Raw genomic sequence first — 15,301 nt, 5'->3', positions numbered from 1 at the left:
AGTTCTGAGTCTAGGGGACTGAGGACCTCAGATGTTAAGTTCCATAGTGCTTAGAGCCATTTGAACCATTTTGAACTCAAGATATACACAGTGCATGGTTGGAGCTGTCATTTTTACTCAAGTGATTCATGTAAAAAGGTGTCCAACATGATTATGGCTGCAGGACAGCAACTAACACACTTTGAACACAGAATGGTAGTGGGAGCTAGACACCCGGGACATTTCATTTTGGAAATCATTAGGGAATTCAATATTTTGAGATACACAGTGTCAAGAGTGTGCTGAGAATACCACATTTCAGGCATTATCTCTCACCATGGAAAACACAGTGGCTGATGGCCTTCATATAATGACTGAGAGCAGCGGCATTTATGTAGTGTTGTGAGTGCTAACAGACAAGCAACACAGTGTGAAATGACTACAGAAAACAATGTGGGATATATCATGAATGTATTCATTAGGACAATGTGGCAAAATTTGGTGTTAAAGGGCTATGGCAGCAGACGGCCAACACGAGAGCCTTTGGTAACAGCACATCATCTGCAGTGAATCTCCTGGGCTTGTGACTATTTCCATTGGACTGTAGATAACTGGAAAACTATGGCCTGGTCAGCTGAGTCCCAATTTCAGCTGGTAAGAGCTGATGGTAGGGTTTGAGTCTGGCACAGCCCCGATGAAGCCATGGACCCAAGTTATCAACAGAGCACTGTGCAAGCTGGTGGTATGATCAATAATGGTGTGGGCTGTGCTTACATGGAATGGACTGGGTTGTCTGGTCCAATTAAACTGATTGGTGACTGGAAATGGCTATTGTTGGATACTTGGAGACCATTTGCAGCCATTCATGGACTCCATGTTCCCAAGAAATTCAGACATTTTTATGGATAACAATGTGCCACATCACCGAGCCACAACTGTACACATTTGGTTAGAAGACCATTCTGGACAATTCAAGTGAATGATTTGACCACCCAGATCACCCAATATGAATCCCATCAAATATTTATGGGACATAATTGAGAGGAGGGAGATGGTAGGTGCGTGCACGGCACTCTTGCACGTGGGCCGACCACAGAGGAATGACCCATGGGGTGCAGGATTAGAAGCAGGATTGGAACAGAGATGGAGAAGGACATTCTGTAGGTTGGTTTGGTGATGGAACACTACATTGCGTAATGTGGGTAAGATTTCGTTTAGAATATTCCTCATCTCAGGCATGATGAGAGGTAGGCAAAGCCCTTGTGAAGGATGTGGTTGAGCTTTCAAGTTATGAGAGACCCTCAATGGCATAGTCAGTATGATTCATGGCCACTGTGGTGGAGCCTTTGTCTGTGGAAAGGACATTAAGATCTGGATTGGTTTCAGCTGTGTAATCCACAGAAATGACATTGGATGCACTGGGAAGTATCTAGGAAAGGAAGATGAGGATAAGTTAGAAGTGAGGAATTCCTGAAAGACTACTGTTTTAAACAAAGTTCTCTGTGGGGTTTTGGTTGGCTGTTGTCAGTGAGGTGTGAGGTGAAAAAATGTTTTCATTGCAGAGAATGAGTAAAGGAAAGATAGTCCTTTAAAAGTCTAGCATGGTAGAAACTGGATTTTTCACTAAAGGTGAGACCATTAGAGCGTACTGACACTTCTACAGGAGTCAGAGTTTTGGCAGCATGGTTCATAACAGTGTTATGGGGTGGGTGCTCAGGAGCAGTGTGTTTCATGGAGGATGGAGGAGGTTTTTGGGAATGTGGAAGGTGGAATAAGTCAGTGAGGCATGGTGGGCCTCAAAACCCTCACCATAACCAAGCAAGGGGCACAAAAAATATATAATTACTTCACATCATCTGTTTCACAAAAGTTTACAAAATTTAATTTGAAAACTGAGACTCCACTGATTTCACAATTGCTTTGATGTTTGGCTCAGTTTTTTTAATTTATTTTTATTATTATTTTTTTTTAGACAAGTGCAAAATTACTCTAAGTTGTCATTTGTCAAGTGGGTGCTAGTTTTTTATTTGTTAATTTTCATTACGTGTAAAATTCATTTACATATACACGGAGGTGACAAAAGTCATGGGATACTCCCTTATATCAAGTTGGACCTTCTTTTGCCTGGCATAATGCAGCAGCTTGACACAGCAAGAAGTTAACAAGTCATTGGAAGTCCCCTCCAGAAATACTAAGCCATGCTGTCTCTATATCTGTCCATAACTGCAAAAGGGTTGCCACTGCAGGATGTTGTGCACAAACTGGCCTCTCAGTCATGTGCCATAATCATTTGATGATATTCATGTTAGGTGATCTGTGTGGACAAATCATTTGCTTGAATTGTCCAGAATGTTCTTCAAACCAATTGCAAATGACTGTTGCCCGGTGACAGGACATCATTATTTGGGAACATGAAGTCCATGAATGGCTGCAAATGGCCTCCAAGTAGCCAAACGTAATGATTTGCCAGTCAATGATTGGTTCAGTTGGAACAGGTGTCTCAATCCATTTCATGTAAACACAGGCCATATCATGATGGAGCCATCACCACATTGCATAGTGCCTTGTTGTCAACTTGGGTCCAGAGCTTTGTGGGGTCTATGCCACACTTGAATCCTCCCATCAGCTCTTACCAACTTACCAACTTAAATTGGGATCCATGTGGCTAGGCAATTGTATTTGAGTCATTTGAGGTCAAACTGATACTATCATGAGCCCAGGAGAGGTGTTGCAGGCAATGTCGTGCTGCTAGCGAAGGCACTCGTGTTAATTGACTGCTGCCATGGCCAATTAATGACAAATTTTGCCACACTGTCCTAACAGATATGTTTATGATACATCCCACATTGGTTTCAGTGGTTGTTTTCTAGATTGTTGCTTGCCTCTTAGCTCTGATAACTCTACACAAATGTCACTGCTCTCAGTCATTAAGTGAAGGTCGTCAGCCACTGCATTGCCTATGGTGGGAGGTAATACCTGAAATGTAGCATTCTTGGCACATTCTTGATACTGTGGATCTCAGAATATAGAATTTCCTAATGATTTACAAAATGGAATGTTCCATGTGTCTAGCTCCAACTATCATTCCACATTCAAAGGCTGTTAATCACTGTTGTGCAGCCATGATCTCACTGGAACCTTCTCACTTCAATCACCTGGGTACAAACGATAGTTCCACCAATGAACTGACCTTTTATTCCTTGTGTACACAACACTACCACCATCTGTATATTTGGATATCACTATCCCATGTCTTTTGTCAACTCAGTATATAAATTGACCCAAAGAGACTAGCACATCTTAATGCATTATCTTCCAGTAACTTATAAGTGTTTCTATCAACACAGTGATAGCAGTTCAACTGATTTGCTCCAAGGAATGCAATTCACAGTGTCTCATTGTTTTGCATGTTGATGAATTCCAGCTGTACTGCTTCTGATTCATTTTCAGGCAAAATGGCTAATGGGTTGAGGGAGGGAATGAGAGATTATTAAAATGAAAATAAATTTACAAGAAGAAATGGTGAGGGGAGGGGGGCACCATCAGATCAATGATAGGCTGCCTTTGGGACCTGCTCTGTACATGTCTGCTGTAACTGCTGGTACAGCTTCCTCGGATGGTGCTCAGGACGATGTTCCAACTGTTGAAGGGCACATGTTTCTATTGCAGTCATGACATTCAGAAAGTTGTGGTCACAGAGTACAAGGATTTTGTGAAAGGAGTGAAGGCTGTCGGGTATGTTTTGAGTTAGGATTGTATGCTTATGAAGGCCCAGGTTGGTGAGGATGAGGGACTGATGGAACTGGAAAAGGTGGAGGTTCTTTCGGTAGGATGGGTGACACTTGAAGATGCCAGTTTTAATAGTATGCCCATTATGTGGGTTTCTATGTGCCAGAAAAGATTTCAGAAAGAGGATGTGATATTGGAGTTCTGCCAGTGCAAAGGACAGTTTTTGAAAGTGATGGCGGTAGAATGAGCAGACATTCATAGTTGTATGGTAAGGAGACAAAAAGGGGGACTAAAAGAAGTTAAAAAAGGTTGAAAATAAGAAGGTGAAAACTAATGGTAGAAGTGATACAACAGAAATATGTGGTAGGTGCTGTATAGAGAGACATGTAGCTAAAATTGCCTTTATTTGATGAAATATTGAAAAACATTTAAGTATTATGCATGTATTGAGTTAAAGAAATTATAGCAGTAAATGCCTTATGATTTTAGGTACCACTAAAAAGTATGCAGAGTAATGATCATTAACAGAGCACAATGGAATTAGGAAATATATAAAACAAATCAAAGGCATCTGTCTGGGAGTGTTTCAGGTTTTATGATTACATGCAAAATTGTCTGAAAATTTGGATCTGGAGGATGTTGTTGTTGGGTTATGGCCACAGAATAATGCAAGCTACTGTATGATGAACAGACATAGATTCACAGCAGATATATAGGTAATAAGCATGCAAAAGAACAGAGAGAATGAAATAAGATACCGTAAGTTGGGAGGAAGCAATGAACAGTGCTATAACCACACTAGAGAATTTTTTCCATTAGACTGAATTAGTTTTTATTGTTTACCTGAAGCTGCTACTTCCGCAACTGGCTTCTGTTGTTCATGGGCCATGAATCCAACTACCGAGAAGATGACAAAACCAGCAAAGACACTAGTACTTGAATTCACAGAACAGACAATAAGTGCATCCCTGAAAAAATAAGTATTTTGAAGAAAATAAAGTAATCAGTGCTCTGAACACAATGATGCATTTTCCAAAAATATTCCACTGTCACCGTTTTTTTTATTAAAAATTGATAAGTATTATAAATTTCTTTCTCCCTGAATTGATTCTTGGATGTGTCTACTGTCTGCAAATCATACATTGTCATTTATACCGGTATATACAGGGTGTTACAAAAAGGTACGGCCAAACTTTTAGGAAACATTCCTCACACACAAATAAAGAAAAGATGTTATGTGGACATGTGTCCGGAAACACTTAATTTCCATGTTAGAGCTCATTTTAGTTTCGTCAGTATGTACTGTACTTCCTCGTTCACCTCCAGTTGGCCTAATTGAAGAAAGATAATGTTGACTTCGGTGCTTGTGTTGACATGCGACTCATTGCTCTACAGTACTAGCATCAAGCACATCAGTATGTAGCATCAACAGGTTAGTGTTCATCACGAACGTGGTTTTGCAGTCAGTGCAATGTTTACAAATGCGGAGTTGGCAGATGCCCATTTGATGTATGGATTAGCATGGGGCAATAGCCGTGGTGCGGTACGTTTGTATCGAGACAGATTTCCAGAACGAAGGTGTCCCAACAGGAAGACGTTCGAAGCAATTGATTGGCATCTTAGGGAGCATGGAACATTCCAGCCTATGACTCGTGACTGGGGAAGACCTAGAACGACGAGGACACCTGCAATGGTCGAGGCAATTCTTCGTGCAGTTGACGATAACCCTAATATCAGCGTCAGAGAAGTTGCTTCTGTACAAGATAACATTGACCACATCACTGTATGGAGAGTGCAATGGGAGAACCAGTTGTTTCTGTACCATGTACACCGTGTGCAGGCACTATCAGCAGCTGATTGGTCTCCACGGGTACACTTCTGCGAATGGTTCATCCAACAATGTGTCAATCCTCATTTCAGTGCAAATGTTCTCTTTACGGATGAGGCTTCATTCCAACATGATCAAATTGTAAATTTTCTCAATCAATATGTGTGGGCTGACGAGAATCCGCACGCAATTGTGCAATCACGTCATCAACGCAGATTTTCTGTGAACGTTTGGGCAGGCATTGTTGGTGATGTCTTGATTGGGCCCCATGTTCTTCCACCTATGCTCAATGGCGCACGTTATCATCATTTCATACGGGATACTCGACCTGTGCTGCTGGAACATGTGCCTTTACAAGTACGACACAACATGTGGTTCATGCACGATGGAGCCCCTGCACATTTCAGTCGAAGTGTTCGTATGCTTCTCAACAACAGATTTGGTGACCGATGGATTGGTAGAGGCGGACCAATTCCATGGCCTGCATGCTCTCCTGACCTCAACCCTCTTGACTTTCATTTATGGGGGCATTTTAAAGCTCTTTTCTACGCAACCCCGGTACCAAATGTAGAGACTCTTCGTGCTCGTATTGTGGATGCCTGTGATACAATACGCCATTCTCCAGGGCTGCATCAGGGCATCAGGGATTCCATGCGATGGAGGGTGGATGCATGTATCCTCGCTAGCGGAGGACATTTTGAACATTTCCTGTAACAAAGTGTTTGAAGTCGCGCTGGTACGTTCTGTTGCTGAGTGTTTCCATTCCATGATTAATGTGATTTGAAGAGAAGTAATAAAATGAGCTCTAACATGGAAAATAAGCATTTCAGGACACATGTCCACATAACATATTTTCTTTCTTTGTGTGTGAGGAATGTTTCCTGAAAGTTTGGACGTACCTTTTTGTAACACCCTGTATATTAAAGAATTGCAATGTTACAAGCAATCAGCCAAGCATGGTATCTTTACATATTACAACAAAATGAACTTAATCCTACATAAAATCTGATGACCACAGATGTGGAATATTTCTTATGTACAATGTGAAGAATGTAATTTAAAAATGTAGTAAGTAGAAAACACTGTGTGACTGTACATCTACGTTATTTAAAAAACCTTAAATGTTGTGCATGGTGAAGAGTTGTTGGGACAGCATGTATAATGTGAACCATGGAAATGCAGCTGGTTGTTGCTATGCTCTGTAGACTAAACTGTGGTCTGTTACATCATGGCATTCTACTTACGCTATTAAAATGAACCATGTGTGAAGACTTAAGCCAAAGGAGCCTGGATGTATTGTAAACCAGGCAGGTAACAATAAAACATTATTTCATTGTGAGACTACAAATACTGCATCTGAATGGCAGAATAGATGAAAGAGCTGGATTACAAATATCCAGAGCATTGCTACAGATGTGCCTTTATTTATCTTCACAGATCACTAGAATTTGCTGCACCATGAACTGCATGCACATTCTTTTATACAGGAGCTGTGGGTTTGTTGATAATAAAATTAATACTTATTACATTTGATAGTAATATAATTATTATTTTAAACATTTCAGGGGTTAGATTATCAAAATAATGGTTTTGGGGACTAAGAATAGGAAACCTTTCCTAGCCCTGAAGTTTTAAAAGTGGGGGCTAGACTTATTTCCAGTTTGCAAGACAGTGTTTTTTCAAACTATTGAAACTAATGTTTATATTTTCTATTTTGCTGTCATTCATTACACCAACCAGAAATTTTGTCTAAGTCATCTTATATTTTCCTACAGCCACTCAACAGTGACACCTTCCCATTCACCACATCATCATCAGCAGACAGCTGCAGATTGCTGGTCATCCTGTCCATCAGATAATTTCTGTATGTACAGAACAAGAGCAGTCCTATCACACTTCCCTGGGGCTCTCCTAATGACATCATTGCCTGTGATGAGCACTTGGCATTTAGGACAATGTACTGTGTTCTATTACTTACAAAGTTTTAGGGTGACTCGCTTATCTGGGAACCTAGTCTGTATGCACATACTCTTTATAATAATCTGCAGCTCGGATACACACACACACACACACACACACACACACACACACACACACACACACACACACACACACACACACACACACAGATTTTTCCGGATCCTGTCCTGATGTTGCAGCTTGATTGGAACTGGTCAGATGGCAGTATTTGGAAAAAAGAAGATCTTGGAGTGCACTCCATGATGAAGAACACAAAGTGTACAACACTCAATATATCTGCCTCCATGTTCTTTAATTCTTACTCTATACACTGGCAAGGAAGAGCAGACTCTCGTGGCTATTAGGGAAGCAGAATGTAATGCTTCAGCTAACCAAAAATATAGATTGGTGAAAAAAGCAACAAGACAAACATATAAAATGAATCCACTATATTGTTTTGGAATCAGGTGTTCTTTCAAGGGCTATGATGGTGACCAAAAGTACAAAAAATGAATGCCAATGGGGCAATGATGTAGCTACTTGAGACCAGCAAGTCAGTCATGCAGATAACACTTGAAGAACAAAGTAGCAGAACTGTATGTTATACTGAACTAGGAAAGTATATGAGGTGAGATTTGTGAACAGTTCATAAGCTTAAGAAAGATGTAGATGAGGATGGGTACAGAAGAGGCAAGATGAGTCAAGGAGATATGCAAGGTGAGTAAGGTTACCAACACATTTACCATATGAGTGTAATGAAGATGTTGTACACACTTGCACAGCTGAGTGTAATAGTACATGGAACAGGTATACAAATAGTTGAGGAGGTAGAACACACTGCAAAGTAATTGCTATTCTGGTGAAGGGTTTGTTTAACTGTAGGAAAACTACTCTTATTTGTATACACTATTTATTTATGGTGATTGATTCTGAATGATAATAGGTCAGTGGTTGCCTCTCTTTTATTTTAATTATTTGTTATAGGAAGGAAATAGATGAGTGGTAATGCTAGTTTGAACTTGATGTCACAAAAGTGTAACGACAAATGAAGATATTATGCAAGATACATAAAAGACTTCCAAAAGGATAGTACACATTTCAGGACAAAAAGAAGTGGTAATCACAGTCCTTCCAAAAGGAAATCACAGTCCTTACACCATACATGACTATTTATTTTATTGTTTTCATTGATGATAAGATAGGAAATGACCTCTTAACTGTGTTATTTATTTTGGTGTTCAGATTGCACTGTGAATGACTTCTCTATCATAAGATCCCATCTTAGAGTATCTGTGAAGAACAGTTTGGGTAATCAAGAATCAGCAAGTTAAACCTCTCTCAAGAAATGAAAAAAATTAAAGCCTCCACAGATTCTAGAATAAAATTCAATGTGTATCATGATCACCACTAAGTTCAATAATGAGTTTCTTATTTTCCAATGGGTCTGGGTGCCACTACTAGCATTCCTCCATTATAGAGATTGACATAATCAATGGCAGAATATATAAATTCCTTGATTTCCTGTGCTATCACCATTACAGAATTGATCTTGCTATTGATCTAAAATACCACATCTTCAATTATGACAGTCAACTGCTACTGCTGATGATGGTAATGAAGGAAGTCGCTGGAGGTATCAGTTATCCCTCATTATGGAAAGGAAAGAAAGAAACTTTTATCCATTAATGTTGTCATGAAAAACTATGTTCCCATCCCATAGATGTATGCTGTTATTCAGGATCTGAATTTAAGCAATACATGCCAGTAAATCCACCAGATTTTCTATGAATTACTACTTAATGGACCTTGCTTTGTGGCCAGGAGGATTATGACACCAATACAGCAGAGATCCATTTACAAACTGTTGGTATGGTGTGAGGAGCATAATGTTGCCTTAAACTGTTTCCATATACCAGCATGCTTTATAGTCAGTGGCCCCTATCAGTTAATTTCTTAAGTGTATCAGAGAAGTAATTCATTTAACACTTGTTTTCTTAACAGTAACCTCATTAGCAACTGACCTAGGCACATGTAACTTGTATGAAATCTCTGGGATTGTAGATCCAACTTGTGGTTACATACAGCCATGCTTCATTTTAATTCACTTAATTATTACCATTATCTTATTCTGGCAGAAGACACATATGTGGCTACACTTATATACCCTGTTTTGACTGACATCATGCAGAGCATATTTAGTGGGATGTCTGGAGACTTTTGCCACATAGCGTATGTTGGCTTGGACAGATACCTCAGTGTATAGTAGTAGATTACCCAAACAGTCTTATGTTCCAGTAAGAGCCAATTTACACTTATTTTATAATTTTTTTGAAATATTCAAACAAGTAGTTGCATGTAGAGTCACAAGAGAATATAAACATTACCAAATTACGTCTAGCACCCCATATTTCTTGCTACAGAAATCTTAATCAGTTGTGCTACTTAAAACGAATCTGAGAAAATTTGTTTATTTTAGGTCCACTGGATCAACATAGTCTGCTTTGTAGCTGAATGGTCAGCATAACTGGCTGTTATTTGGAGGACCTAGGTTCAATTCCTGATACTGCCAAGGACTGTTTCCTTGGTGGGAAGACTGGTACAGGGTACACTCCACCTCATCGCGTGAACTGATGAGCTACTTGAATAAGAAATAGTGGCTTCACAGTCTGGAAGGACACCAAAATGCCCAGGAGAGCAGTACAGTGTCCACATGCCCCTCCATATCACATCCATCTGCATGATACCACAAGGCAGCAGATGACACAGTGGCCAGTCAACGTCCCTTGGGCTTTCAAGGATTGGACAACGAGCTTTTTGGTTCAGAATGTGTTGTTTAATTTATATATTTTTATGTATAATGGAGAGGATTCATTCTAATTATTATCAAAACATTAAATAGTTCTTTTCAGTAATATCTGGTGTCTCTAGATCATTTACTTGCAGTGCTGAGTACTTTAAATGTTTATTCAGTGTATTAATGGCAATATGACTAATATTGAATGCAAAAACATTAAAATCTTAGATATGTTCAAACAAGACTATTACTTACTTGTAAACATTGTTAGTAAACTTGTTGTAACTTCCTAAGGCCACAAGTGTGCCAAGTCCAAGGCCATAGGAGAAAAATATTTGTGTGACAGCATCAATCCATACCTATGAAATATGAAATAACCTTGTAAATGAATTGAATTCGACAAATAAATTAACTACATTATTTTTTTTTATTAAGTCACCATACCTCAGACTCCTGCAATTTGGACAGGTTCGGGCTGATATAAAATCTGATTCCCTCAGCGGCTCCAGGTAATGTAATTCCACGTATCAGGAGTACAGTCAGAAGCACATAAGGAAACAGAGCAGTGAAGTACACCACCTAAAGTAAAAAAATTAAAATTTAATTATTATTATTGTAGAAAATTGTAAACCCTATGAATGATATGTTTTAAGAGACATTTGTTTGTCAGGTACTCTGTTGAACTGATGAATCATACAACCAACAGTTCAAAATATTAAAGTAAATTGTCTGGATTGTTATGAAACATTGTGGCTTCCCTCAAGTAAGAAAATAATAAGGTGCACTGAATATTTGTGAACTTCACTCATATATCATTCATTAAAAACTAAACTAAACTCTGCCTGAACAGGCCACCGGTATCAACTGGCTGCTGTGTCATCCACAGCCCAGAGGCATCACTGGATCCAGATATGAATGGGCATGTGGTCAGCACACTGCTCTGCCAGCCATATGCCAGTTTACAAGACTGGAGCTGCTACTTCTCAATCAAGTAGCTCCTCAGTTTTCTCTAACAAGGGTTGAGTGCACACTGGTTGCCAACAGGGCTCGACAGACTGGATGGTTACCTATCCCAGTGCTAGACAAGCCTGTCAGTGCTTAACTTTGGTGATCTAATGGGAACCAGTGTTACCACTATGGCAAGGTCATTGGCATATGTCATTCATACTGGCATTAAATATTAGCTGTCTTCTGATATTCTTTAGAGCTGAGTATCAAATAAGACATAGGTGTTAGTTCAAGGTTTTAAACTGGAGAAGAATCATATTCTTATTTCAAGTTAAATAAAATCCAAAAGAAAAATCCAATGTTAACTTCTGATATAGTTTCCACTGTCCTGTTAACCACAATCTTATCCCACAGTGTTATACTAGAAATTTTAAATGGGATAGAATTTTCCATACTTTGATCATCTTCATTAAAAACATCAAATCATTTAACTGTGTGTCCTAGTTTCTATATCATGCTAAACACTGTAAGATGTCACATTATATACAGTGACACCTATTTTGTTGACAGTGTTTGAAACTTAACTCATTGACAGGTAATTCATTTACTGTAAGATCAAGACTTCTCATGTAGTTTTCTTCTGGGGTAATAATTCATTCAAAATTTGACTCAGACATTCAAATTGGACAATAACTGTGGTTAAAATTTACTTGAAAGTTACCAAAAAAAGTTTTTGCTGTGGGAGGAAGATAAAAGATAACTTGCTTAGAGTCAAAGTACTGGAACTGGGCAAGGATGAAGAAAAAAATTAGAAATGGCCTTGTCAAAAGAAGCATCCTGTCATTTCCCTACACTAATTTAAGAAACTCCAATTTGTCCCTTATCTTAACTACTAAACCAGATTACTTAGTTTTTACAGTAGATGTGATCTAATTATATCCTCCATTACATTATCAGTAACATTCAATGGAACTTTTCACAATAATTGTTTTAAGAGGTACAGATTTATTTTCATTGTGAAATTTTTACATGAACACTAATTTACTTCTATTGTAAAACTAACATTTCAGTCTTCCATGTAAAAGTTTTTCATGTAGCTTATCACATAATGATTTTTCCTCTATTTACTACTTTCAACAGGAAACATGTCAAATATTTACCTTTGTTTGATATTTGTGGAAATAGTGTGAAGATGATTTGTTTAGAAAAGGACTTAACACTTTTGAGATTGAGCCTGACTCTCAATCACTCTCTCTCACATCACTGAGTGACATTCAGGCTTCATGTCGAAATCGTTAAAATTTAAGGAGTTGTTAAAATCATATTTTTATTTCATTGAAATAATTGATGAGACATTTACAATATTGGTGAAGTAATGAACAGTGATCAAATAATGTAAAATAATCACTTTAGCTTCCAGATAGTAACATATTGTCCTGGAGTATTAGGCAAAGGTAATTATCGTCTACAGCTGTCTTTTACATCTCTTTAAATTAACACAGAATCTAAAGAAGAAGTACTAACAAATAAAAGCCACTACATTGTGTATTCTACTCTTTACCTGCTGTCTCATCTACAAGATTGGTGTTGGTCTACATTCTTAAAAGTGTTAGTCTTCAATCACAGATTTTTCTTGTTACTTAACCCATATTTATTCTACACAAGCAAAGCTATGTCATACTTTATGATAAAATACCTCAATAGTCTGACATATAAATAAAAGTTTACTTTGCCAGTCCATTTGACACCCTTCCAGATGCAAAAGTAGCACATGACCCAAACAAGTAGCAGAGTCCCAGCAAGCTCCCATCTAATACCGCCAACATGCTCAACACCTTCTGAAATCTGTAGTGCTCGTCGTCTGAAAGGCAAGATAAAATAAAAGCTAGTTGGTATATACTGATGTTGCAAAGGGATCTTTCATATAATCCTCAATTATATGTAGTCTGGCAGACTTCATGATATATGCACACATGCCCAAATGTACACATGTGCATGCACACACACACAAAAACACAAACACAAACACAAACAAGCCGGCCGCGGTGGCTGTGTGGTTCTAGGCGCTCCAGTCCAGAGCCGCGCTGCTGCTACGGTCGCAGGTTCGAATCCTGCTTCGGGCATGGGTGTGTGTGATGTCCTTAGGTTAGTTAGGTTTAAGTAGTTCTAAGTTCTAGGGGACTGATGACCACAGCAGTTGAGTCCCACAGTGCTCAGAGCCATTTTAACCATTTTGAAACACAAACAAACACACACAAACACACAAACACACAAACAAACACACACACACACACACACACACACACACACACACGCACACACGCACGCACGCACGCACGCACGCACGCACGCAATTATTAGCTTGAGTTGCAGTCTTAGATGGAATTTAGTTACAGCAACAGCTTATTACTGGTATATGATCAACTCATTAAATGCCATAAAGTTGGTTAGCCAGTATTTGTTTGGTTAAGTTACTCTTAATTCATAACTCATCAAACTACTTAAAATTTGTGAAGAGATAAGGTCAAAGAAGTATCAGTTAATTTAGCTAGTCCAAGAAGTCAGTAATGTAATGAACATATCAATCAAAAAATACTTACTATTCACATTTTTAATGACAACTTGTTAAAAGTTTTCTCATTTGACAGTTTTTGAGTTTCCTTCTAAAAAAATTAAACAAATATTTTTGTTATGTGTAATAGAAGGCTTTATTTTCAATCTGAATCAAATAAATCTACACAAATCCTGTCCTGCTGAGAATCCGAGAAGGTTTTTAAAACTTTTATTATTGATAGCTGTTCACATTTAAAAATTTTATTTCCACCATATGATATACACAGATATACATGCATGTCCAAAGGAAAGGCACTGCAGTGACTACAGACATTATAAAATACATACAATGTGTTTGAAGTTGTGAATATGGACCACAGTCAGCTGTATAATGGAATGATGACAATGAAAATTTGTGCTGGGCTGGGCTTGAATCTCAATTTCTGGTTTATAGTGAACAGTTGACTTTCTATTAGGCTATCTGAGTCCAACTAATGACCAGACCCAATCTTACATATGTCATCAAACATATGTCTATAACCTGGACTCATATAATCATTATGTTTATTGCTGTACAGGGGAGACATCTGGTGTTGACCGTGAATTATGCTCAGATAGCCTAATGGTAAGGCAGGGAATTTTACTTCTTTTCTCCACAACCTTGAAATACTGCTAAATCAACTCAAACTGCAATTAACAAATACAATTGTCCTTGGGGATTTTAATGTTAATTTTAAAACTAACTGCAGTAAACAACAACTGACCAGTCTGTTCTTATCTTATAATATGGCAGCAACAGTAACAGATAACACTAGATGTTTAAATGGGTCTGAAACAACAATTGATCAAGTATTTGTAAAAATAAATGTGAGCATATCACTGAAGTAATAGAGATGGGGTTCTCGGATCATAAGGTAGCCACGTTAACATTATATAATATATCTATTAAGGATCCAGTGGTGTATGAAAAATACAGAGAGAAATGATTTGTAAATGAAAACAGCATAAGGGTTTTTAATCACATGTTAAAAAATATAACCTGGGACACAGAATCAACCTGTGATGTAGATAAAAAATTTGAGTCATTCCTAGCAAATTATTGACATTGTTATGATATTGCATTTCCTATTAAATGAGTCAAAATTAAAACCAAAACAAAGACATGGGTAACACAGGGAATAAAAAATCTGCACACACTCTTCGAAAGTTAATCACATCTGTAAAAAATACTGTTGCATTAAAACTATATGTGAAAATTTACAGGAAAGTATATAAAAAAGTTATAATAGTGGCTAAGAAACTAAATAATGATTCATATCAGGAAAGCTACTAACAAAATAAAATCAACCTTGGAGGTAATAAATAGGAGCATAGGTAAACAAAAAAGTAAAACCAGCATTCTTGTAGTTAAAAGTGAAGGGAAAACAGTTGAGGACCCACTACAGATGGCCAACATATTCAACACACATTACACAAATATCGCAACAAAACGAATTCAAGGAAGATGTGAT

General features: G+C 38.0%; 1 protein-coding gene across 2 annotated transcripts in view; it reads right to left on the bottom strand.

The window, feature by feature from the left end:
- Positions 1–15,301, bottom strand: part of LOC124721771 (sodium- and chloride-dependent GABA transporter 1) — a 399,373-nt gene that overhangs the window by 54,134 nt on the left and 329,938 nt on the right. For both annotated transcript variants that reach the window (XM_047246882.1, XM_047246881.1), the window contains exons 5-8: positions 12,966–13,098; positions 10,734–10,868; positions 10,545–10,648; positions 4,552–4,676 (exon numbers count right to left, since the gene is read on the bottom strand). In XM_047246882.1, the coding sequence (XP_047102838.1) occupies positions 4,552–4,676; positions 10,545–10,648; positions 10,734–10,868; positions 12,966–13,098 (497 nt within the window). The remainder of the gene's footprint in view (positions 1–4,551; positions 4,677–10,544; positions 10,649–10,733; positions 10,869–12,965; positions 13,099–15,301) is intronic.

The sequence above is a fragment of the Schistocerca piceifrons genome, chromosome X (assembly GCF_021461385.2).
Source record: "Schistocerca piceifrons isolate TAMUIC-IGC-003096 chromosome X, iqSchPice1.1, whole genome shotgun sequence".
NCBI classification, from domain to species: Eukaryota; Metazoa; Arthropoda; class Insecta; order Orthoptera; family Acrididae; genus Schistocerca; species Schistocerca piceifrons.
Note: the sequence above shows the minus strand (reverse complement) of the source record. Positions and strands in the feature narration are given on the sequence as shown.